Below are 25542 nucleotides of genomic sequence, written 5' to 3' on the forward strand. Positions count from 1 at the left end.
CGTTACAATCGTGTGCTATACTTTGTTTTAAAAAGACAACAGTATATTTTCCTTTAAATAAGAAACTTTTTTACTTCAAATTTTTATCTTATTTTTTATCAAATTAAAATTATGCGAGTGTCTGTATATTCTGCAGACATTGGAAAAAGGAAGAGCAAAGAGTGGAGTGTAGGAAGTGTAGTTAGAATGGTTCTAGAATTTGTGAACAGATCTCGCTTTGAGTTATGAGGTTCAATCTTTCATATGATACACGTGAATTATTTTATGTTGAATTGCAGCGTTATATCGTAAATTTTGGAAATAAAGTCAACTGTATAAAGCTTGAGTTGTTTTAATAGTTGGATTAATAGGTAAGTTGTCAAAATTTTCGTGCTAAAACCTCAGATAGTCGAATTTGTCAAAAAATAGATTTGTGAAAAATCTACTACAAATTTTATCAGCAGAACATTGGCAGAAGTATAACAGAAGATATCTGCGATAAATGTATATTTAAATTCTCTCACAGTCAATTTTGAAAAAGAATATATTAATTTTATTTCATTTTGTGTCAAAACAAAGATTTGAAATGTGAAAGTTGTCGTTTGGCACTTAAAAGAAGTAATTGAGCAGAAATTATTGTTAATTATGTTATAATTGCATACTAGATTTCATATTTCATGTGCTATTTCGATCATAACGCATGCTCATTTGCGCTATTTCGATTATTACACACACATGTTCGTATCGCTACTCGTCGGTATAACAGATTTCCTAACCTTCAAGAACTTTACCGTTTAATTAATTGCGCTATATAATCCAAAGGCAGGGTTGAAGGTTGAAGGCGCTAACGCTCCTAACCTAAAAGGAGCAAAACAAAAAAAAACGTTTAATTAAATTGCGCTATATAACCCAAAAGCAGGGTTGAAGGCGCTAACGCTCCTAACCTAAAAGGAGCAAAACAAAAAATAAAACCGTTTAATTATTTCTTTACCTCTTTAAGGCGAGCAATAACTTTTATTTTTTAAATCTTTTTACACGAAATGATATTAAATAGCATAAATTATTGATTTATGAATTTAAGCGCTAAAGCAGATTGTTGGGAAAACACTTAAGTTTAATACTTAAATGTGTAATACTTAAAACACTTAACGCACATGCAGTTCCTGTCGTAATTTTTTGCTGAAATCTGCTGGCATACTGTTAGGGCCACTTTGACCAAGCTCCGATTAACTTAATCGTTGATTAATCCATTGGAAATGACCAATCGCATTTGCTCATTAAGCAGATTGGCAAATACAACTGGTCATTTCCAAATTCCAGTGGACTAATTAAGGATTAAGTTATCGGAGTTTGGTCGAAGTGGCCCTCAGTATATCATTAGAGTATATCGTATAAAATTTCGCTTACAGGGTGTTTTACCATCATGTAGCTTTTTTCCATGTATTTTATTATCAAAACGTAATACATTGCGACAGTTAAATTTCTTCTTTTAGCAAAAATCAAATTGGCTAAGCTATTATTAAAGAAGGAAGAAAGTGAAGAAAATTAATTTCAAATACAAGTTAAAAATACATTAAATTACGTGTAACAATGACATAAAAAGTAACGTATTTACTAAATATTAATCTTCCATTGAGAAAAGAATAGATTTCGAGGTACTTCTGCATTGATATTCATTAAAACTCTGAACGAATAAAATAAAAATTCTTAAACCGTCCACTTCATGCATCTTGTATCGAGATGAGTACCTAGGCACTTGACACAGCAATATCTGGCGCCGCATGGTATACACGTATAATTACTGGGGAAACCACACACCGCGCAGAAATGTCTCTCGGGTAAACGGGACGGCGGCGCCTGAGCGCAGGCGTAGTTCGGCGGATTAGGATTCATATTGAGATCTTCCTCGACGAGCTGAGCAAAAGTTTTGCGAAAACGTTGCTTATAATATTCTGCGGAGCGAGTCTTCTTTTTTCTACTGCCGCTTCTGTTGTCCAGCGTCTCTTGAAATTTTGGCACTTTCTTGCTCATCACTGAAACGAGAAAAAAAAATATTATCTAGTACAGGATGTTTAAAGCACAGAAGATGCCTTTATACAATAAAGCTACATACCTAAGTCGGCATGTGGATCATCGTGAAAATTGTCTTGCTCCAATGCTTCCAATGCCTTCTTCTGTCTACGTTTACGCGCAGCATCGTCAAGGATCCTCTTTTGGCACGCGTCCTTTATTCTGCCGGATTCTCGAGCCATTTTTCAAGTTTACAATATTATGTCTCAAAAAAGCCAATTTCTCGTCCTCTTCCTTTTTATATACCCTTTTCTGCCAGTGGGAATGATATCTGATCCATCAAATCATCTACTTTCGCTTGCAAAGTTTCCAATATGTCGACGGATATGAATAGATGTCTCTCGTCCAGATCTTGAATTATGAACTTTCTCCCTAGCGCAGACGTTTCGTCCAAGTGTAGGAGAAACTGTTTCATAGCCGCATCACTAGATACATACGAATTTTATTTCAACACACTTAACACATCTTCATTACAGATACATAGATATCATGTCCAAGAGAAAGGGAGTGTCTCTCGACGAGAAACGTATGAGAATGCTGCAAATATTCTATGACAAGAAAGAATTCTTCACGCTGAAGGAACTCGAAAAGATCGCGCCGAAGGAAAAGAACATCGTGGTACAAGCTGTCAAAGATGTATTACAAGGTTTAGTGGACGATGGTTTGGTACGATCGGAGAAAATTGGTACTTCCACATATTTCTGGAGATTTCCAGGGTAAGGTTGCAGGAAAATTGAATAGTTACGTCCAACCAAATGTAGCAAAAATAAATAAATAAATAAATAAAATACTTAAGAAATAATATTCTACAGAGAAAATATTACTGCAACAGAGCGCAGAATAGCTGAGACGAACAAAAAGCTAGTAGAGACAGAATTTAAGCTTGAGAAGCTAAGAAAAGAGGTACAGAAGGAGAAGGTAAATATAAAAATCAACGTTTAATTTATTGAATTTAAATTCCATTCTTGGCTATCTAAAATATGTCGTATAGGAACTAAAGAATGATACAGAAGAGAAGAGAAAATTACTGGAGGAGGTGGAAAAGCTGAGGAAGGAGGAACAGGAGATAAAGAAACAAATTGCTAAATTCAGCGACGTCGATCCGGAAGTAATTACAGAAATGGATGAAAAAGCACAGGTATAATCAAAATAAAATAAATCTGAATAACGAATTATAACGTAACATAGATAAATATGCAGAATTACAACAAAGAAACAGCCTCCTCTTCTTGATTTGATGAAATTTAATATTACATGCATTGTGGCTCCAATATATTCACCGCCAGTACTGAAAATCTATAGTGTGCGCGACGTAAACTATAGATTTTCAGTACTGACAGTGGATATTAGAACACAGCCTATATCAGGTACATTTTACCAAGTATAATATATCTCCTAACCTTTTTTTTTTAATGTCTTACAGTTCTTTTTGTATATGTCATTGAGAGATACTTCTGATTAATGTTTTTAACATTTTTATATTTTGCCTATCAAAGTATGCATGATATGTAATATTACATTTCAATGAAATCAGTGTTAGTGTTAGTGTCCTCAATTTGTTAGTGCTCTCTACACTTGTTGCCCTTTTGTCATACAATAATGTATAATATTTATTTTAGAAATACAAAGATGTGGCCAATATATGGACAGACAATGTTTTTGCTATACAGAGCTGGTGCAAGAATAAATTCAGCGTGTCGGAGCAGGATCTTAATAAAATGTTTAACATTCCTGAGGACTTGGACTACAAATGAATGAATCTGATTGTTAGCTCGTGCAAAAATTTGTTGTTAATGTATGATATTTTTCTATAAACAGATTGACTTACCATTCGACCAGAATGCCCTTCGTCACATTTACCATGTCTTGCGATTATCTTCTTCTCAAATTAACCGGTGTCGGGTTTACCGGTCTCTCTTTGTGAACCTATTGATCTCGCGTGTTTTTCGACATTTATATAATAAATTTGTCATGAATGTATCGATGCAATAACACCGAATGACAACACACCGAGCGGGAGCGGTACAAAACGAAGAAAATTTGATGCAAAGTAGAATTCCTTTAAACAAGAATGCCAACAATACGCACTAGCACACGCCAGTGATCCCTAGCCACGGTCACGGTCACGAGGTCCTAGCACATGGTAGACATGGCACCGTCGCCATTTTGTTGTGGAGTGATATGGCCGAACTTGGAAATCCGGTCCGGACTCACCTATTTTGACGAATGACGAAGTTTAGCGATCTAGTAGAAGTAGTGTATAGATATATCTGTGACTGTACGAGGGAGAGAGAAATTCGGAGTCTGTTTGGTTATTCCTGGGTTAAGATTCAGCTATTATGACTTTGGTGAACATACACAGGAGTGTTCGGTGAAAATAGAGAAAGATCGAGCTTGATTTATATTTAGATAGCTTTACATATCAGCATTTAGAATCCAGTAAAATATCGAGAAAGCTCCGGGAAAAAAAAACGAAAACAAAAATGTCAGACCCAGAACTTGAAGCGTTACGACAGCAACGCCTGGCGCAATTGCAAGCTCAATATAAGGTAAATGCGACGAAACTTTACGCAATTTTATATTTTGAAAACAACTAATGATCTGTAAGCTATGAATCATTTACTTTAATGATTATTTTAATATTCTTGGATGGCTGAAATACATAAACCACATAATTCTACAGTACCTATTTTTAAAAGATTATGTGTAACATTAGTAGAAACAAAACTTCATACTCTGCATAAGTTTTATAAAATAAATATTACTTAGATATATATATACATATATATTATTGTTTTAGGGTAACAATGCCAATGATAAACAAGCGATGGAAGAGAAAATGCAACAAATGGAAGAGATGAAGCATGTTATATTGACACAAGTGTTGGATCAGTCAGCTAGAGCAAGATGTAAGTTTATCTTATTATTGATGTAAGTGCGGTATTAACAGTATTTATAATATTGTATGGATAGTAAACACACTTCGCCTTGGAAAGCCTGAGAAGGGCAAAATGGTGGAAGAAATGCTTTTAAGCATGGCACAACGCGGACAGCTACCTGGCAAACTTGGAGAGAAAGAATTAATCAACTTACTCGAAAGTGTGAACCAACAGACGCAAAAGAGGACGACAGTCAAAGTTAATATAATTTTGTAATACAATCGTGCATTTAACAACGTATGGTAGACAGTAACAAAATCAAAATTTCATATTTCAGTTTGATAGAAGAAGAGCGGCAATGGATTTCGACGATGATATGGACTTGTAGCAATTGTACAAATTCAAGATCATTTAAATTAGACATTGCTCATGGTTCACATTTGCAGTAAGTTGCAATATCCATTACTTTTTGCTTAGTTATGTTATTTTTATGCTGTATTGAAATAAAAAAAAACTACTAATGCCAATGGAACAAATTTTGATAATGTGACGTAAGGATTGATCAAACATTATCACTCACATTGCAATTAAATATTGTATATATCTGTAGCGGTAACCTAAATGAAACAGGTTCCTGAAACGGATTGTCATTCACTTCATACTCCTTCGCTCATGATCTTCCATTTTTTCAATCAACCTCTTATAAAACAAAACTATACATCGGATCAGAGTTGAGATCGAATTCGGGACCCGCAGAGTGGTCCCGACCACTCTTATACAGAGCTACGCATCGCTTCTCTATAATAGTGATAGTAATAATGATAATATATCTGGAGAAATATTTACTTTTAGATCTCTTTTTTTATACATATAAATACATTCAGCAAACACACAATTATTTTTCATCCTAAAACAAAAATCACAATCACACTTGCAATCTACACAGTACAATAAACAACAGTTCCGCGCAACTTGCATAATGCTAAATATTATCATTATTTTATCCGTACATATACAAAAGCCAATGTTTAATTTGACGTTTAATACGATTTTACAAACTATGTGAACAATCCGTGTTTAATATACAAATTTTTGATATATATTACATTCTCTTTTTGTTAAAGCTGTGTTAAAAGACAAATTTTTTCCGAGTGTGTACGTACTTGCTTAACTCGGTAGGTCGTATTGTCTCGAGGGATACACATAATTTTTTTTATATATACAACACGTAAAAGAAATCAGCATCGTGTGTACGAAGTGGATCAAAAATAAAATATATGGAATGTCGAAAATATACAATATGAATTATTGTATAAAAATTCTCGCAATCTTAAAACTGCTTTGGCAAATTTTTGTTAAGAACATATACATATAGATACAATCATAAGCACTTATATACACTATATATAATGAAAAATGTGTCTCGGAATACTATATATCTATTAATAGCAATTATTCTTAATCATTTTTCATATGATACGCCCCAGTATTCTCTGAAAGAAATATAAGATGGCCATGTATACAATTATTTTTATGTAAAAATGAGTTTCGAGTGAAATAAAAAGAATTACCATCCTCGTCGTCGTTCGCGTCCAATAAATCTGGACAACAAATGCCGTAACATATTAACGACAGAAATCCAAACGGCAATCCAAGCAGTACCATCATCAAAATAGGATTGCCCTTCCACATTGAAGTCAGAACAGTTTTCATTTCGAACCATTTTCTATAACTACGTACTAACCAACTGTTCCCACCGTATCTCTGAAAATGTATAAATTCTTATTATATTTAATGTATTCTTTTAGTAGAGCGAATAATTGGAAAGTAAAAGATGCGAAAGTTGTGTTAATGCTGCACCGGAGCACTCTCGTTGCGAATCTGCTCTAGGAACAATTCTATCACGTATGGAGTCAGCTTTTCTGTTTCATCGTCAGGAATATGATGGTGATTGGTAGTTGTGTTTATCACAAGTAAGCTCGGTATAGGTAGTGTCATCATCGCTATGCTGTTGACTAGATTGGGACTGCCTATCCAACCGAACTGAAAATGACTGAATAGTTGACGACGATTTAAATTCAACTCTTCCATCAAAATGCTGTCTAATAAATGTAAACAACGTACTCGTGATACTTGTTTCGTTTATTCTTGATCACAGATTCAACCATATCTCTGAATTCCAGCATATCAGGCGCGACTTCTTCCAGTTGATTTTCCTCCACTACTGCTAAAACGAGATTCTTATTTGTTAAGAACAATTGATTTATGTTTCCTCTCGTTACTTTCGGAAACGTTGGAAAACGTTCCGCGTTCACCCACTTGTAAAGCGTCTCGTTTACTTGTTCCATGTCGCTCAAGTTGTGTCCTACAATTCCTATATTGAATTAACATTGATACGATACGGCTAATAATAATTGTCCCTTTATCTTTCGATTGACTCACCGGTGAAATTGTAATGCAAATTTTCCTTATATACGAATAATGCCGGAACATTATCTACCGGCGCATGCTTGTTCACGACGCTCGGATGAGATTGATAGAAAAATGCATGCGCTTGAAATATATTCGCAGTCTTATGATAGAGTTCCTGCATTTCATTAAACCCAGATACGTGAATTTCAATTTCGAGCTATCTTCATAATATATGTTACGAAATTGCGAAAAGAGTTTTACCCATAAGAATCCAGATCTCTCGCCTACGTATAAGAAATAGAGATCGCGTTCCTTCTTTATGGCGTCGAAACTCTGCGTTTTCGTTATTTCCTGTACAGGAGGACCGCTTAATCTCAAAGCGAATTTTACTATCTCCTCTCTGGTTCTATCGCCTTCGTATACATATTTCTGATCACCCTTTAAACTGCGGGAAGAACAAAAACGTTATCGTACCAGTATTGCACGGTGCAGCTCTAGTCCAAGGACTCTTCTACTTACAATAGAATAGTGGGAAATCCTTTAATTTTGAACGCACTCGTTATACTGGTAAATCTAGTGCAGTCCACTCGTCCCACTCGTATGGACGTTGCGTGCAAGTTTTGAGCGACATGAGACCAGATCGGTTCCAATCTTTTGCAGTGCGCGCACCATGGTGCATACATCTGTGGAAAAAAAAAGACACGAAAATAGTTGTACCTCCTAAATGACGTAATGACGTTTTTACGAGAGCATTAAGCGTACCATAACTAGCCACTGGCCATCTTTGTGTGCATCCAGAAATCTGCAGAGAAATACATATTGAGTAACACATCGAGATAATTGGAGCAGTGGAGCAGCGGAGCAGTGATATCTCTTACCTATCGCTCAGCTCGAGTATGCGCGACCCTGCCGTATGCGTCAGAACCGCTGAAAAAAAACAACTAAAATGTAATTAAACGATAAAGGAGCTCGAGTAAGAGATATACTCTTTCGCTGGGATCGCGTGACGGTGTCGTGTGTCGTGTCGTTCCGAATCAAATTGAGAAACTTATTGGATTTTATCATGAAAACGTGTGCAATAGTTTATAATTTTACTATAGATTGATAGATAAAAAAAATGTATCGCAAGCTCCGAGATGCGTAAACAAATGAAATCAAATTAAATTTCAAACTCTATAATATAATTCGATTATACTTGGAGTACGGGAGACTCATGGTAATCGAATTAAACGATTATCAAGCGAATCGTCCCGTTATCGATCAGCCGATAGGCGAAATTACGACGCGTAAAAGCACCGAGCCGCAAGGCCGAAGTCGCGTGATGTATCTCGCCGATGCGACGCAGCGAGGAAAGCGGTTCCGGCGGTAAGTCGACGCGACGCGACGCGACGCGACGGCCCGGTCGCTTACCGTAGAGAAGCGCGACGAAAGAGACCCGCGTCAGGGAAACCATTCCGTTCGTCGAATCGAGACGTCGCGGTCGGGGAACGAAGATCGGGCTCCTTCATCTGATCGCGCGGCAACACAGGCGTGCCGAACGAGACTGCATAATCGCTGACACTCGCGAACGGACGTTGTGTGACGCCTCGCCGTCCCTTTAACTCGTCACGCGGAACGATCGGGTGCGGGTGCACGCCGCGTCCATCTTCCGTCCCATCGGTCCCATCTTCCCGACTGTCGCGCGCGACGCGCCTCGGCCTCGGCCCTCGGCCTCGGCAGCCTCGGCTCGGCTCCGTCGCACCCATCGTTAATTCCGCTACTGATCAGCCGTCCCCCCTTACCCACACCTCTCTCTCTCTCTCTCTCTCTCTCTCTCTCTCTCGCACTTTCCGCTTTTGAAATAGGACGAGGATATATACTCGAGCCTTGGGAAAAGAAGAAACAATATGTACATACAACTGCAGGGAAGGTGCAAATAAAGGGAAAAAATGACTCCCTCTAATTTCAGTCATTATAACTAAACGATATAAATTATAGATAAATGATTATGTTGTAGTACAAATTATGTAGGGTAAAACGCGACGCGACGCGACGCGACGTTCTCTTGTTGTGTATAATTTTATTAATAAAAATCTTGTAATACACATATCATTGGTATAAAACATTCACATGATTTTCAAAACAAAAAATATATGTATAGAGAAGGAATATAGAAGCCGGGTGTAATATATTCCTTCGCGATAGAGCGTAGCTATCTTTACATTCCATAGGTGTAACAAGTATTTTGTACATTTGTAACGAAATTAGCGGCAACACTTAACTAAGTGATTTATCATTAGATGTCTGTCAGACGCGTCGCGCACTCTTCGTAATGTACAAAAGGATCAATGGAACTGATCTGACTACGTCCAACATTGCACTCATAATTAGGACCCAACGGCGACTTCTCTCGACTTCTTTCTTATCGACGATCCACATATGCCTAGGTCCGTCGTTTCCTCGCGCTCGTTGCTGTGATCCTTCGAGGCCTAATCGCACAGATCGAGCGATAATAATTTCGCACAGATCTCGTGAGAATATTTGCTATAATCACAATGTCGCCAAACGTGACGCGAACGTATGGCACTCTTATTCTACTTAGCATTCTCTTTCCGTACGTGTATATGTCATGAATATGTTACAATAAAAAGTTGCTCGGCCTGACCGGCCGCGATCGAAAAACATTGTTTGAGCGAAATTGACTGATGATCTTTCTTCGATATAACGATTTAGTAATTTTTCCATTCTGTGGCCAACACGGGATTAACACGCATCGGAATCTTGCCGCCACTTTTGTACCGCCTCTCGGCGTGCATCGGGTACTAACGATGATCGCATGCCACCCAATACATTGCTGGTCGCTTCGGTGGCCAGAATAATTGGTTTCACGACTGTCGGTGGAATTTGTCGCAGTACACCACCGACCGCACCGACCGTCCCCTTGTGCTCGTGTTCTTCACTAGCCACGCGAACCAGTTGAGTCGCAGTCTCGCCTAAGCCCTGAATAAATATTACAGATATGAGATTAGGATTTCTTTTTATTATTATTTAATTATTATTAAAGATTAGGATTTCTTTTCTTAGAAATAGAAAAGAGGCAAGAGGCAGCGAGCACAAGAGAAAATAGAGAAAATAGAGAGCCTGTGGAGGATAAGGAGTTTAGAACAAATTCAAAAAAAAGTTGATTGATGATCCGGTAACAGCAGCAGCTATAACCGTTATAACCCTAAAGAAAACTGTATAAAGATAAATAATACAAGTTAAAATTATTTATTATTTTTCAACTATTATTAAAGATATGAAACAAAAATATTTTACTTAATATAATATGTCTCTTATTACTTACAAGGGAACCTCGCGAACCCGAAAATTCTGATTTTGATGAAACTTTACGCACTTTTCGAGATACATCTCGAAAAGCAAAAAGACGCTCTACATTATGAAGGGTGGTTTCACTCCTTAGAACCGTTTTTGGGCCGCAACTAATAATTTCTCAATTCATCTATTTACCACCCCCCCCCCCCCCTCCATATGTGTGTAAAGTTTCATCGAAATCAGAATTTTCGAGTTTTCGAGGTTTCCTTGTTAGTATATAATATAATTTGTCACGTATTTGTCGTATTCACCTCTTTGACTAATGTGTAAGCATTAGCCACCCCCTCTCGAATATCCAGTGGCTGATTATATCTTTTTCGACGACCCTTCTGTCCTCTAATCTTGCATCTCACACTGGGGCCAGGACTAACTATGTCGTACGCAGTCTCGGCCGTGGTCTGTAATGCCTGCACGATCCTACACGTCAATTCTAACGCAGCCATTGCGGTACACGTTGTAAAACTATTTGCTCCGCGTTGTAACCCACGGACAATTCTCCCGTCTCTCTGATACTGTTCGATTGGTAACCAAAATAGATCACGTATCCCTTGAACTACAACAATGCAATCAAACATCATATTCAAGTGTATAATTTTTTAGTTAGGAAAGGAAAACTGTGACTCAGAACTAGCATGCAAAAGATGTACAGTATAATAAATACTTGTAAAAATGACAATAGTTATTTAATTTCCGAGCGAATGTACTCACACAGCTGTACTACAGAGTACATCGGTCCCACGCCACCAAGTAAACTTGGGAGTTGATTCTTCTTGATATCCTGCAACCATTCCGAAACTAGATATGTAAAAAGTTTGTCATAACCCAATAATCCGTGCCTGTACGACAATCTCTTCAGTCTTAATTCGGAACAATTCAGTTCCGCCAAGCCCATTAGCAGGCCCGCCAACGGTCCATGAGTGAAATCCACGCGTTTCCCATGATAATCCAGTCTGATGAGAACTTCTGGGCCGAATACAATGTTTCTAAAGACAATTTTAAATCGTTAGTACTCAACGTTGCATTTTCCATTCAATGAAATAATAATAATAAAAATTTCAATCACGCACCTAAAGTATATCGGTTGACTATCATCGTGGACCTGGTGGACAGTCTTTGTTTTAGTCTTGTTCTCCCTGAATGTCAGCTCGTCTTCCAAGAGTATCAACAGATTCTGATCAATGATATTATTCTGCGACATATTCATCATCGTGTCATTCGTCAACGCATCATCATTCACGCTCATAATGGGCGGATGATGCGTGGGTGTTCCTTGTTTCGATACGGGGGTGGATTGCGAGCTATTAGGTGTGCTAGAGCTTTCTTGGCTTCGCTTCGATCCACCGCCTAGTTCGTTAAAAAATTGTATTAAGAACAGTAGGCTATCTTGGTCTATGTTCAGTCGCAGTGGCAGTAGACTAAGTTTCAAACAACATTCTTGGGCACTTAATCTGGGATCCGGCCTTACGTGAACTGCCTTCATGGTAAACATAATAGAGTGAGACTGCCTTGGCCTCGCTTCGCTGCTGTATTGATAAAGGAATTTGTTTATGTGCGACGACGCCAGTCTATCTCTTACTTCAATCTCGTGCACCAGTAGCACCTGCCTGGACGCTTCCCGGGTGTTCTCCGGATAGACCTCGTGCTGGAAGCGAACCTTGCTCAATTGCAGTTCCATTAGCACGTCGTGCCGTCGACCCGGGCCACTTAGTGTGTGCCAGTCGATCAACGATTCGTTGCTTCTCGTTGCACGCGGCGAATTCGGCACGCTGCCGAAGTGCACCTCGTTCGGACTAGACTTGTTGAAACCTACCGCACCTATAGCCGATCTACTTCTATTGGATAGAAAAGAAAAAGAGATAATATAATCTATACTTGTGAAGTTTTTTAATAATTTAACTTTAAACTTTGGACCTCGTACCTTCCATGCGTCATATTACTGCGAACGTTGTCATTGATGGTCACGTGCTTTGCAGACTGCGGTTGAGAACCATCGAAATCATTGCCACCGTACATATGCCATATCAATGTCATCTCGCAGAGGGTGTATTTCAATACAGGTGCAGGATAGTTTGGTGGAGTCTGCAATAGATCGGTTTTGCCGACCGGCACGGAAAAGTGATTATCCACTATTCTTAATGGTTCTTGGCACAGCGACCGAACCTCAGGTACTCCATAGCGCGGTATTATTCCTGTACCAGCTTCCTCTCCCAAGATACAAAATTCATCGTCGTCGTCGTCATCTTCTACACCGCATGCGATCGCTTTACTGCATTCTTGCGAACTCTTTTGCGTCTCTGCCTCTCGCGTAGCGGCACAGGAATCGTCAGGAAAGAAAAATTCAACCCGATTTTCTGTCATTGGTATCTTCTCGCTTTCGTTGCCACTCTGAGTTGTCGTTCCCTTCACAGTCTCCTCCAACGCATCCTCCATTAAACTATAGACTCGCTCAACTTGACTCCTGCTAAGAGTGTTAATGCTCTCGACGCCCAGAAGATTTTCCTCGTATCTCGTAGACGTTGGTGGCACAGTGGGAATACTCTCGGTGCTGCTGCTGCTGTTTATCACGCTATTCGGCTGTTGCAAATCGCCATCATTGGCGATGTAAGTCAGTAGTTGCATGAGAGCGCGACCCGAGTCCGAGCATGTGCGTACGTGCAACACATTGTTGCTCGCCCGGAGATCGACTCGCGGCACACCGCCGTACATCCTCTCGTTCAGGCGTAGCGACAACTCGAACAGGCCGAAATTCATCACGCACACGTAATTCCGTTTTAGATCGACCGACTTTTCGCGCAGCTTGTCCGATATGAAGAGCGCGACATCCTCCGCGATAAAACGCAATGTTGACGTATTAGTCTGCGCCGTAATGTTGCTCGACACGCTGAAATTACCGAGGGTCACAACAGACCTTAGCGGCAGGTGAAGCGGTCTATAGTCGATCGCGCAATCCCACAAGTGCAGATGCAGCTCAGTCAGAACACCCGGCGGTGTATAACCGGCGACAGGATGATCCGCTACATCCAGGCAATCCATCAATTCTGTGAACCACGAAGTAGCGGCGGAACACATTCGGTGCCTTAATGTAGCGTTGCTTATACCTATCGCAACCCGGAAAGTCTTTATACGGTGCGTCTGATGGGCCGCTTGTATCCTCACCGCGACTGTCACCATGTCCTTGTCGTTAGGATTCGCTGTTATATTGCTACCGGATCCGCTACGGTATATCGTTCTCTCGCAATATCGTGGCCTAACGCTATTGATACATCTCAATGGGGGTGTCCGCGACGGGCTTGTCGTCAAACCGCAATGATCCAGCGATACGCTCCTCATCATAGCGCAAGCGTAGCTCAAATTAGCATTCCCCTTGTATGCCGTCACGGAAAATATCGTAGCATCCTCTAGTCGTATGATCAATTCTCCTTGTTGCCCGGGTATAACGTTGCGCATAGAATCGCGCACGGGAGTGTACATAGACAGAAGACCCTGATTGATGCTTAGAGTCATTGCCAACTTGCTCTGTGCTTTCTTCGATGACATTCGTGCCTCTTTGTGACTCTTCTCGTTCGTTGTAGAATGGAATATACCTCCCTCGTCTGAGTCGGAGTCGGAATTATACTGGATCCCACTTTTGCACATGCTGAATCTGTAAATGATACAGATTTAATGTCTCAGAATTCTACGAAACTCTACGAACTTCTTCTAAATATTTTAGGGTACTACTTAGGATAAGTGGATTCCTGTAAGAGAGTAGATGCCAGGTCGAGGCCAATGTGATTTTCCAGATGAGTGGTGTATTTGGGCCTGGGTGCCGACGGCTCCCATAGGAACAAATCGGTATTGAATCGATTGTAGAGCTGTTCATAAATGCGTTTAGACGGTATCTGGACGGAAGCACAAGGTAAATTGATTTCCAGTTGTAGTCTAGAACCGTGTATGCCTTCTTCGATAAATTCCAACATTTCTTGTCGATTTCCAGGTATAATTAGTTCTTCACCGTCGCTATTAGAATGTTAAACAAATTTTTTAAATTATAAATCAATAAAAATTTATTTAAGAATATTTGCAAAAGCGCTGACCTTTGTTCGTTTTTCTGACCGTGTTCGTGAGATTTCGAGTGGAGCGTGTCGGATTCGCGCATGATTCGTCTAGAGGTGAACGGGGAAGGCGCATGTTTCGGAGTTTTCTCCAAGGTATCATCTAAAATCCGTTTATCGTTCTCTACTTCTTCTTCAGAACTATCCTCCAATGGAGCACCGAGACGTTCTGGATACACAATGACCACTACTCTCGCCCAACCAAGATCATCATTTACTTGCTGATACGTCGCAGTATCGTTCTTCTCGTCAGCTGTAGCTAAACCGATTTCGATTGGCGCGTCGCCCTCGGTTTCTATGTACAACAACGATAGCCGCCGACATTGCAGTTCGTGCCTAGCTAGATAATGAGATCGGCTATCCATAGTGGAGTGAACTTGTGCATCTGTCATCTGTACTATCATATAGTCAGATCTCACAGATCTTTTCCACCACGGCGCACGACTCATATCGTGTAGTGGTCTTAAATCTGGTACAGGAAATCTATATAAAAAATAATATATATACAAATCAGAATTATATATATGTATGTAAATATGTATGTATATGAAATATTAGTTTGTTTGATGTAGTACCTCAGTTTGATCGTACATGACGACGAAGAGATTTTGACGTCTACTCTAGAATCTGGCAGTGTTGCACTGTCCACAGCTTGATCAAATAATGTCTGTTGATTCTGAAAGATATATCATGGCTTTTAATATTCTATCAATTGAAATAGGGCTATAGAAAAACGTCACAAATATTTAAAAAAAAAATCTGTACAGATTTGTTAATTACACTTACAGCATCTCTAGCATTTATTACAGGATTGCAAGTACATATTGGCTGCGGATTAAGAATAGCAGATATTCTATCTACAATAGTAATGTCTACTTCGGCTCTGCAGGGTTCCATTTGAATGCTGGAAAGTGAAAATAGCATTAAAATATTAACATATTTAATTTGCAATTTATTATGAATTGATAAAATTGATTAATACTATTTTATTAATTTCAAATAATCCATGAGCAAGAATATGTATAGAAATATTTAAATTATTATTGTTACATTGTTTAATTTAAAGATAAATATTTACTCAAACTCTGTGCGTGGATGTGCAAATTTCGTCATGTGAGTATGTCGAACAGCCTTTTGGGTATATTTAAATCTCATCCTAAAATCGGTTTTGTTGGAAAACCCAATATTAGTTGTGTTCCCTTTCGTGAACGCTAATAGCTCGATGAATTCCATCGATGGTGTTCTATACGAGCTAGGGTTGTTGGAGTCAACCAAACATTCTACAACTTCCAAACTAGCTAAAGTCAAGCTTCCTGATATCGCAGAGTATTGATTAGTTGTCTTTTCACTGCCCTCGACCACTAATGGCGCAGCTAGTAATCTATAATCAATCGGAACTTTTAGTTAACAGTCTAGAACAGTCTACTAGGATTAATCAATCATTTATACTAATATACCTAATATGACTAAGTCGACAAGCCTCTGTAAGTGATTTTGACGCTGTATCAAAATCTTTACTTCCATAGCCGCCCATAGCAAACGTTCCTAATTGCCTGAAAAATTCCTTCGCCGCGTTTCTCATCTGTCTTACACTGCTAGAAGTTAGACCGAGTTGTTCCACGCATGGCGTTAGTATATCTTCGTGCAACAGAATTAGAGCGACGGAAGACACTCTTATGTGAAACTGGGTAGTCTCAGCGGACGTGTCGTTGTCTATGTTATTTCTGTGTCTATTATGTCTCGGCAAATTCGTTGCCGAACTTTTCGAACTAATGCTGCTGGTCGATATGCTGCCCTCCATACTGAAATTATTGCTTGTGATCGAATCACACATCGACGAAGATCCCGGCAATTTCATTGGTAGGAATTCATCCTCGTTGTCAGATTCGTCCACAGATCCAGTAGACCATCCTTGAGCATATCGTAAATCCTATAATAAATAAAATATCTTTACATTACAGAAATGCATCGAAGCATTAATAAATTTCCGTACCGTAGTCTTCAAATCTTGCATAGGATGTGTTTGATGGATAAGCTCGCGTTCTATACGATTAAAGTCACTGCTAGCCATAGGTTTTTCCACATATCTTCTCGGAACAACATTACTAACGTCTTCTAGATCTGGAGATGCTAGGCCATGCACTAATTCTAATAAGACATGAAGCTGCCTAGGACTCAGGAACAAAGTAAGTGCTCCCAGAGTAATTTCCAGTTCTACCTAAAATTTATATCATTTTTTCATTTTAAAAGAAAATAAATACCTGGATTATAGGAAGAAAAGATATATTATTTTAGGATAAATACTGTGGTGAATAAGTATATACACAAATTCGACAACAATATTCATTGCCCCGATCGATGCTCCCACCGACGTCTCATCGGACGATAAGAGCTAGACGGGCATATACATGTAGAGTCTCACCATCGCGACCCACAGAGAGTCGCATGGTATTTTTGGGGACTTGTACTCCACACATCCAACCATATACTCCTCTCCATCATCCACACGATCGACATCGACATACGTACCCCCAAAATACATTATTTCCTTAATGGAAAGACTAGAATTAATTCATAAAAGTTCATCTCACCTTTGGTCCCGATATTCCTTCTCCTTGTTTCATTTTTAATCTCACTTCTTGTCTACCTGCTAGCTTAGCAAACATGATGGGATTTGATTCGTTCGAGTTGTTAACAGCATTTCCTTCTGGAGGAGTATGCATAGTGCTCTGCGTAGGAGACATTTGTGCGGAGGTAAACAGACTGTCCGAGTTCTGTTGTTATAGAAAGAAAATAGGCAAATTGTGAAAATTATTTCCTTTCTATTGCCATATCAGTTGAAACCCAGATGTTTACACTAACCTTAGAATCGGGAGTAGAGCACGTGCTAGCCAACATACTTCTAGAAAACGTTCTTGCGCGCGAGGGAAATTCGTCGGTATGAAAAGTCACTCCCTCCATGTAAAATCGCTTAGTGGAGAACGCCGAAATGATGTAACCCTTCGCACATTCGTCGGGATCTAGAGACGTATTACTGGGATCTAATCCAGCCTCGTCAGAATATTCAAGATTTTGTATCCACACTTCGATCGCTACTCCCGTGGAAGAATTCAACGGTACGTGTTCCAAACGTATCACAGTATCGATAAATCTCACTTTGACTCGAGACAAGACTGAAATACACAAAACGATAAAGAATTCAGTTTTTTTGGATTTAAAAGTAAAAGCGTACAATGTAAACTAAGTGTCTTACTTGAATCTATAGTCTGCGCAAACAGTTCCACCGCCTCTAAGGGCTGAGCATTTCCCACATTGGCCGCGTCTTGTTGCAGACACTCCTGAGCGAGTTGCATACTGGACGTCATTGAGCTCCACATAGACTCGAACATCGATGTTCCAGTTTCGATTCTTTGTCGCGGTTGTACCGTGAGTCTGAGACCCTTGACTTCCACATAACTCGCTTGACTAAGTAACGCCGACCACGGTATACTAATAGATATCTCCATTATAAAACCGTCGACGAATTCCAGCGGGAGATGTTGTTGCTCCCCCATCTCGTTGAGCGCCTGTCAGCGACGTAAACGTTTATTTTTTTTTTACAGGAAATATTTCTCGATTATATAAGTGCTATATAATTAAAAGAAGAATCATATTCAAATAAGTGAACAGCCATTATGTAGAATGCAAATAAGAAAAATCGGCGCTCCCGTTCCCCGAGTAAAGAATTGTTCGATCGCATTAGGAAATATCGGAAGAAATAGAGTCTCTGTATAAATTAGCATTTATTAACATTCAAAATGCCGCGGCATTTACTGATGACTCGCACTATGCCATTGTGTTTAATTAATACATGCACAGGTTGTAACCAACTGCGTTCAACGATTTATCATGCTCGCTACAATAGTTACGGCGCGGCGTTATTATTATTTATTACTTAGGTATCTATTAACAAGAAAAGAAATCTAATTGTGTAAAAATTTTTGCAATAAAAAAATAGAATAAGATAAAAAAATGTGAGAGTATTTGTTAAAAATATAATAAAAGAATATAGAAATCAAATTAATAAATGTATTAATTCGACATGTGATATTTATTAATCTTTTTTATTAGTCATGTATATTTATCACATTAACTCATGCGTACATATATATTACTCATGTGCGCACGTACACTACACACACACACACACACACACACACACACACACACACACACACACACACACACACACACACAGAGTTAATTCGTTGTTTTCTGGATTAACCATTATAAACTAATCTATTCTCATTTTCTGTCATATTTTATGTATTATTCATATATTATTGGCCGTTGCAAAATATATTAAAAATCGCGATTAATCGTCCCATGGGCCATGATTAAACATGCGACGTTTGCAGGGCATTTAAATATTAAATCGCGATCAGCTGTTTGAGTGTAACTCGAACACGAGCACGAGATACGAGATATTCGTAGCGCGACGTAAATATATGTGTAAGTAGTATCATCGGTATCGCGCGCGTGACGGGAATGTGCGCGTTATATTTATTGAGTGAGCGATGCGATCTTATCTTTCTGGAGTTTAAGCCAAGGAAGGAAGCCCTGGAAGCCGTGCGCGAACAGCGCGAATAGTGTCGGAAAGAGAGACAAAGGAAAGCAAAGCACATTGGCGCACGTTGTACGCGTGTATGTACCTGGACGTCGAGGCTGACGTTGACGACCCGTCCCGTGCCATTGTACAGATCGACGGTCAACTGATCGAGCGTGAGCTCCTCGGAGAACTGGCCGAGGTAACGCTGCAGCAGGTACCTGCATGCCCGCTTCTTGATGTCCGCCGACCATCCGAACCAAGACATCTTGCTCATCTCGCTCCCGATCGCGGAGCGGAGCGGAGCGCCCGTCTGCGCGCGGCGCGCGTTTCTCACGCGTGATCCTCTATCCCGAGGAGTGTTCCGGGTTCCGGCGTGTCGCGTCCGTAACGGGGTATCATCTCGTCGCGCCAGGCACGTTGTCGCGAGGCATACTTCGGCCTCGGCGTCGAACGTATATCCGCGCTCTGACCGTGTTCAGCAGCGTGGCGGTGGCGTAAGATCCGCGCGAGTGAATCTCGATCGCATCCCCCTGACACGCGCACCGCCCGCGTCCATGACGCTTGCGGGCGCAATACCGATACCGCGCACAACGCACAATAGCACGCGGCGATATGCCTATCGATCCGGTCTCCGCAGTCCGCGCCGTCCGCGGTCGATCGAGGCTTGATCTGTAAAGATCTCAATTCTGAGATCGCGCCGCTTCTCTCGATCGGACGATTCCTCGGCCCTCGGTGGCCCTCGGCCTCAATGTTTCCGTCGCACACCAGGCGTCGCGAGAATGCTTGCCTTCCTTCCTACCTCTCCTCCTTGCTCCTCCTTGCCTCCTCTTCCCTCTTCCTTCCTTTCGTTCGTGTTCGTTCGTTCTTATTTGATAGCCGTCCTCCTATGAGAACGTAGCGTGATATACACATACCAGACGGAAATGCATCAAGTTGCAGGCTGCAGCTAGTTCACTGATACATATACAGTGAGCTAGTTGCAGCAATTTCCCGACCTCCGAGCCTCCGAGTGCACGCGTCGCGTCTAGATACATTCGTGCGTCATGACCGTTGGGTGAAAATGAAAAATTCAACATTCAATTTTACTCCATTACTCCACCTGTAACCTGCGTCGAGGTGCGGCTCTGCGGCTTCCGATACAGGTGCTCGCGGCGCTCGCGCACGTCTAATTATGCTGATGGGATTATTTATTAACCTTTACCATCCTGCGCGTGGATGCCGACGTTTTTTCAAAATGTAATAATAATTTTTCGGAGAACGGGGGCCTCCCTAGGGCTACTTTTACACCCCAATTAAAAGTCATTGTTATTATAATTACATTAATTGCATATTTTGGATTGTTCCATAATTTATCAGTATGTATAAGGACAATCTGTATATAGATTTACTCCACATTTTTCGAAAAAAGTAAGGAGAAACAAAAAAAATATTTAAAAAACGAAAGAAGCACATTATTATTAAAATTACTGTGATTTAATTAAGCTTTATTTTTTTCGACACTGGGGTGTTTAAATAACCCCAAGAGCCTGTTCTCACGTTAATAATATATAATAATAATAATCTTTATTAACAGGAAAAAATACCCTTTAAAACGTACACGTGAGGAAAAGAGAATAAAAAAGAGATATTTTACAAAATCTAACACGAAGAGCGTTTTTTACATTAAGCCGAAACTCTGGATTGATTTATTAATTGATATTACGGGAGTAGTCGAGAAAGCTTTATACAGAGCCGCAAAAGAAATCTATCCTGTTGTTGTTGTTGTTGTTGTTCCAAAGATTTATTTATCAGACCAAATATTTCATTATATTCGTGAGTTTCCTTAATTTTCTCAATTTTCTGTTTGCTCAATTATTAATTATTAAGTACATAAAATCACATAAATTTTATTTTATGTACCTATATATATCATATGCATAAAGCGGCTGCTAGTGCTTGCTCTACTGCGCATGCGTAGTATCTCTCAGCTGTGCACCGACATTCGTCGCTGACGTCACGCCGTGACCGCGGCCCGCGGCCCCCGCGGCCGGCGCGGCCGGCGCGGCGGCGGAGATCAGCGGAGATTCTGCGCTCACGTCCACGGCACGGATCACGGATTATTTTGACAAGCGCGAGTACGCTCTCGCCGCCGACTTGAGGGATCTGTCAAAGTGTCAATGAGGCAGACAGGATCCATGGATTTCGGCTTTCATCGTAATCGCGTATAATTTCGTCGGTACGTTGGACCGTGAAATAGTCTCGTTCGATCTTCGATCGTCCCGTACGTAAGACCTGAGGTATGGCACTGTCAAATATCTTGCTGCTCAGCCAAATAGCGGGCTACGTCGTAGCCCTTATCCTCTCGCTCTGCATCATCGTGCCTATGAGCCTGCATCAGGATGAGTTTAGGTAAGATCCAGGCTTGGGAAAGTTACCTTTTTAAAGTTACTCGTTACCAATTTTAATAAATAACTCGGTCCCATTATCGTTATTAATTTTGAAAAGTAACTCGTTACCGTTATCTCGTTACTATTTTCGTTACTTTATTTAATTTAAACGAAAAACTAAATTTAACAAGTCCAACCGTACGTCTATTTGTTAAAGATAAGTTAAAGATAGAAAGTTACGATTTTCATGGTTTTTTAAAAATAAACTTATTAAATTTTACCAAAATTCTTTATTAACTTTCAGTAGGTGCTGATCGTAGATCAGCTTTATTAACCCTAGCCAGCCGCACTTATTTTCGAATCCTTAATTCGCCGTACTCCAGTCCATGAGACTGCTTTGTTGCATTGTCATTTTCATTCTAATTAATATTTTCAAGCTTGTACTGTAGAAAAATTGGTAATACAGACTTCGAATAAGACGTTTATGTTAATATCAGATCAAGAAAATTATTTGAATTTAAACTCAACTTATTGGAAACTAGAAAATTATGTTAATATGTGAAAATTATAAAACTGAAAAACGTTGAGCGGTCCACTGGATCGGAGTGTGCCGAGAGCTAGGGTTAACTTTTTGTAGATGCTCCATCGTATCATTGAGAAGACATATCAAGAACACATTCTTTGTTGTGTTAATATGGAACTTCCAACGCTGAATAAGCGCTCTAACAAAGCACACTACTTGGAAGTAGGGTGTTGTATTTAATAAAGAGTTTTTTCATGTTTGGATAGTCATTTCGAGTACTTTAATGCTCATTGGGAGACTTTCTTTGGATCAGACATTTAATAGATCTTGAAAAATCTGGAAAAAAGTAACTTCTAACGCGGTAACACGTTACTTCCCAACTATGGCAAGACCGTATTTAACATTATGATAATTATGAATTTCTCTGTTACGCCCTACGCCCTACGAAGCTTATTTTGTTTCCTTAATTTTCCAGGGGACACTGTCTTTTGTTTTCGACCGGTGTCTGGCAGGAGTCGGACGGCCAGATTGTGGTAAACTGGGCGTCGCAGGCGTACTGCAATTACACAATATTCGTAGGTCTGATCCTCCTCGTAACGTCGACGATACAGATCTACCGGTTGTCCCTGTTCATGTATCGTAGCGAGGACAGCTCGTTTCTCTCTGCGTTTGTGGACGTTGTGACTTCCGTCGTTCTCACCACCGTCACCTTGATCGCGGCGATTATCGTAACTTTAGGTTTCATGACGTGGTGCCAATGTATGACCAAGAGGTTCCCGTCGTGCGAACTAGCGGCTGGAAATGATATTGACAAGGCTGACGGTATCGACACATCAGGTTTCCATATCGAACTTGGCGCCGCCCAATTTGGCATTTGGAGTAGCCTGTCAATTTGGGTCGGTTTGTCGGTTTTCGCTGTCTTGAAACTGTTAAGGTACCATCAGTTAGAGAATATGAAAGTTTCCATGTATAGAGAAAGGCAAAGATTAATAGAAGCTACCACGAGCAATCAGCAGCAGGAGCCGAGTTAAAAGTTTGATAGCCTAACGTTTTGTTTCTCAGGGTAAGTTTGATAATAACATGTGCATAATAATTTGTGCTAATTTGTAAAGACGAACGAGATATATAAATTCTCAAAGAACATATATTTGTGTGAATAGTTACATTATATACGAAATTTTTCGTTACCTTCAAAACGCACAGAGTCACTGCGAGCATTATATCGATATAATGTGTACTATTCTGTGTTCAGAGCCAATCGATTTCACAAAAATAGTAGCAATCTTTTTATTGAGAGGTCAACATACTGTAAAATATTTTTAGAACATCACAAATGTATTACAGTTCTTGTTTACAATTGAAGAAAAGTTCTTTGAAAGCCTCGGCATATATCGTTATTTAATCGGATTTTTCTAGGTTTAGGTATATAAGACTTGTATAAAGATCGTGTTAACAATGTATATATTACAATATAGTCAATATATTTCCAAGCATAATAAACAGATATAAGTATAAATATAGGAATATAATAAGTAAATTAAATAATGGAAGTTAATAATCGCATCTTTTATATTTTCCTGATTGTATTTTGAGGGTAAATTCTAAGAGAAAATTCTCTCTCTGTGTATACATACTATATATATGTATGTAATTTATAATAGGTCCCAGATTATAAAAATTAAGAATATAAAATGAAAGATATTTGTTGTATGATGCTTACATTTTGTTATTTAATGCTCTTTAAGTATATCTATTATAAAGCGCGAGTATAATTTTGTATATAAATTACAATACAAAATACATATATCGAAGTTATCCTGATGCAGCCTGACGTTCTTTTTCTTTATTATTCTAACCTCTTTTTTTAACCTGGAAAATTGAGTGTATATAACATTGTAATGTATCTCACATGTTGAATCATATAAAATGTATATAAGGTATGGAAATAGCATGCGGCAAACTGGATCAAGATACTTATGTGTTCATACTTTTTTGCACTCTCCGAGTGTGCTCCTACGGCTGCCTGGTGGACACTTTCTTGGTGGAACATCAATTATTATGAAAGGTGCAATGTCTGTTTGTACGCATTCCAATTGAAAGTTCGTTTCGTTTACACCTATTACCCCATCGGGCGCACACGGGCCGCCTATTGTTCTAAGAGGATAGCATGTACCGTTATACGGCACCACGCCATCTTCCAAGCAAGGATTCTCCACGCAACGAGGAACCGCCTCGTCCTCAGGAAGAATGACATAATTTTTTGGCGGACAAGGACCTTGTCTATAGGCTTCGTGGCAGGAATTGTTCAACGGAAAGTACAAGAATCGAGATCTACAATCGCACACCCAGGAATCCTTCGCACCGTCTCCTGGGTAGAGAAGCATGTCTTTCGGGCAACTATCCGGTATTGATACGGGTAGACGTTCCGTTATCATCTGCAAGGATGATTATATAAGAAAAGAAAATAGCTTCTTGTATAATCTTATATTAATAATAATTAATATTTATATTACCGTGGAGTTGCCACCGCTGACGTGGGAAGTTTCCTCATCAGTTGGAAATGATAAATCCTGACCCCATATCACATAGTTATATGCGAAAAACATAAAACCGATGTACAAATACTTCATCCTCACTACTGGAGATCGAGCCGCTGAGAAAATTATATATTTATAAACGTGGTACAGATGGAGAAAATAGGAAAGACTTTTTAATATGTAATTGATACGAGTATAAAGGTCAATTAAAGCTAGAATGTAATATGAACAAATATATCACTAGTAACTGGTTAGATAATGACAAGATAGTATAAACGTTAAACATTTCCATCCGCTTCCGAGCACTATCAATGGCAAACTAAAAGAGAGAAAAAACAGCGATATATATATATATATATATATATACGCTCTAAAGAAACCGCCCATTATAATCTGAATAGTCATTAGTGATATAATTATGCACTAACAGCTACACTCTGGATCTAATTGATACTTTTTATGTTAAGATGAATGTTTTCCTTACAGTTCTTATAGCAATACCTTGTCTGATAAAGAAAGAAAAAATAGGAATATCACACACGTGTTAATAACTAATAACCGAGAACTTAATTGTGAACTTGAGGGAGATGTTCTCTAAGATTCTCTCGAATGCATACGCGCAATTACACTGAGCCGATGTAACGGTGACTATGATGTTTCAAGGCTAACCACTGTCAAACAAAAGGAAATGAAAGAGTATACTGACCAGAGCGATAATCTTCACGAATACATAAGCGTGT

At 39.4% G+C, this 25542-nt stretch overlaps 8 protein-coding genes across 12 annotated transcripts; 3 read left to right on the forward strand and 5 right to left on the reverse strand.

Moving 5' to 3' along the window:
* The first annotated feature begins 133 nt into the window (after window positions 1-133).
* Window positions 134-3890, forward strand: LOC139775028 (meiotic nuclear division protein 1 homolog). Its single transcript, XM_071710677.1, has 5 exons — window positions 134-350; window positions 2526-2765; window positions 2862-2967; window positions 3041-3187; window positions 3669-3890. The coding sequence occupies exons 2-5, from the start codon at window positions 2539-2541 to the stop codon at window positions 3801-3803; spliced, it is 615 nt and encodes a 204-aa protein (XP_071566778.1). The 5' UTR covers window positions 134-350; window positions 2526-2538; the 3' UTR covers window positions 3804-3890.
* On the reverse strand, window positions 1406-2231 carry LOC139775029 (zinc finger HIT domain-containing protein 1). The gene is made up of 2 exons (XM_071710678.1): window positions 2093-2231; window positions 1406-2012 (listed from the first exon to the last, which is right to left on the reverse strand). Exons 1-2 carry the CDS (start codon window positions 2229-2231, stop codon window positions 1687-1689), a joined length of 465 nt encoding a protein of 154 aa, XP_071566779.1. The 3' UTR covers window positions 1406-1686.
* On the reverse strand, window positions 2104-4020 carry Tfb5 (transcription factor B5). Its single transcript, XM_071710682.1, has 2 exons — window positions 3878-4020; window positions 2104-2474 (listed from the first exon to the last, which is right to left on the reverse strand). Exons 1-2 carry the CDS (start codon window positions 3910-3912, stop codon window positions 2288-2290), a joined length of 222 nt encoding a protein of 73 aa, XP_071566783.1. The 5' UTR covers window positions 3913-4020; the 3' UTR covers window positions 2104-2287.
* Window positions 4021-4310: 290 nt separating this feature from the next.
* On the forward strand, window positions 4311-6505 carry Pdcd-5 (programmed cell death 5). The gene is made up of 4 exons (XM_071710679.1): window positions 4311-4598; window positions 4850-4958; window positions 5023-5186; window positions 5266-6505. The coding sequence occupies exons 1-4, from the start codon at window positions 4533-4535 to the stop codon at window positions 5314-5316; spliced, it is 390 nt and encodes a 129-aa protein (XP_071566780.1). The 5' UTR covers window positions 4311-4532; the 3' UTR covers window positions 5317-6505.
* On the reverse strand, window positions 5756-9072 carry Tmx3 (Thioredoxin-related transmembrane protein 3). Of its 2 annotated transcripts, none has more exons than XM_071710654.1 (10): window positions 8751-9072; window positions 8219-8267; window positions 8103-8142; window positions 7860-8023; window positions 7602-7785; window positions 7371-7515; window positions 7053-7302; window positions 6789-6981; window positions 6500-6692; window positions 5756-6421 (listed from the first exon to the last, which is right to left on the reverse strand). In XM_071710654.1, exons 1-10 carry the CDS (start codon window positions 8791-8793, stop codon window positions 6387-6389), a joined length of 1296 nt encoding a protein of 431 aa, XP_071566755.1. In that variant the 5' UTR covers window positions 8794-9072; the 3' UTR covers window positions 5756-6386. The 2 variants fall into 2 exon arrangements, with proteins under 2 accessions (XP_071566755.1, XP_071566756.1); XM_071710655.1 differs by having other exon boundaries at window positions 7053-7293; window positions 8751-9071.
* A 307-nt stretch (window positions 9073-9379) lies between these two features.
* Atg2 (Autophagy-related 2) lies at window positions 9380-20414 on the reverse strand. Of its 2 annotated transcripts, XM_071710631.1 has the most exons (16): window positions 19480-20402; window positions 18042-18354; window positions 17651-17961; window positions 17380-17562; window positions 16782-17006; window positions 16246-16718; window positions 15867-16169; window positions 15575-15692; window positions 15364-15464; window positions 14771-15271; window positions 14415-14693; window positions 12613-14337; window positions 11762-12526; window positions 11403-11677; window positions 10946-11247; window positions 9380-10319 (listed from the first exon to the last, which is right to left on the reverse strand). In XM_071710631.1, the coding sequence occupies exons 1-16, from the start codon at window positions 19648-19650 to the stop codon at window positions 10083-10085; spliced, it is 6282 nt and encodes a 2093-aa protein (XP_071566732.1). In that variant the 5' UTR covers window positions 19651-20402; the 3' UTR covers window positions 9380-10082. The 2 variants fall into 2 exon arrangements, with proteins under 2 accessions (XP_071566732.1, XP_071566733.1); XM_071710632.1 differs by lacking the exons at window positions 9380-10319; window positions 10946-11247; window positions 11403-11677 and having other exon boundaries at window positions 11901-12038; window positions 12271-12526; window positions 19480-20414.
* LOC139775027 (transmembrane protein 179) lies at window positions 19464-24086 on the forward strand. The gene is made up of 4 exons (XM_071710675.1): window positions 19464-19590; window positions 20950-21188; window positions 21299-21764; window positions 22741-24086. The coding sequence occupies exons 3-4, from the start codon at window positions 21655-21657 to the stop codon at window positions 23294-23296; spliced, it is 666 nt and encodes a 221-aa protein (XP_071566776.1). The 5' UTR covers window positions 19464-19590; window positions 20950-21188; window positions 21299-21654; the 3' UTR covers window positions 23297-24086.
* On the reverse strand, window positions 23539-25452 carry LOC139775025 (uncharacterized). Of its 3 annotated transcripts, none has more exons than XM_071710672.1 (4): window positions 25304-25452; window positions 24779-24918; window positions 24254-24700; window positions 23539-24134 (listed from the first exon to the last, which is right to left on the reverse strand). In XM_071710672.1, exons 2-4 carry the CDS (start codon window positions 24893-24895, stop codon window positions 24117-24119), a joined length of 582 nt encoding a protein of 193 aa, XP_071566773.1. In that variant the 5' UTR covers window positions 24896-24918; window positions 25304-25452; the 3' UTR covers window positions 23539-24116. The 3 variants fall into 3 exon arrangements, with proteins under 3 accessions (XP_071566773.1, XP_071566774.1, XP_071566772.1); XM_071710673.1 differs by having other exon boundaries at window positions 25287-25426; XM_071710671.1 differs by lacking the exon at window positions 25304-25452 and adding an exon at window positions 25066-25086.
* Window positions 25453-25542: the final 90 nt, after the last annotated feature.

Source organism: Temnothorax nylanderi, unplaced genomic scaffold, assembly GCF_030848795.1.
Source record: "Temnothorax nylanderi isolate EJ_2023f unplaced genomic scaffold, tnyl_v1.0 TNYL_tig0091_pilon, whole genome shotgun sequence".
NCBI lineage: Eukaryota > Metazoa > Arthropoda > Insecta > Hymenoptera > Formicidae > Temnothorax > Temnothorax nylanderi.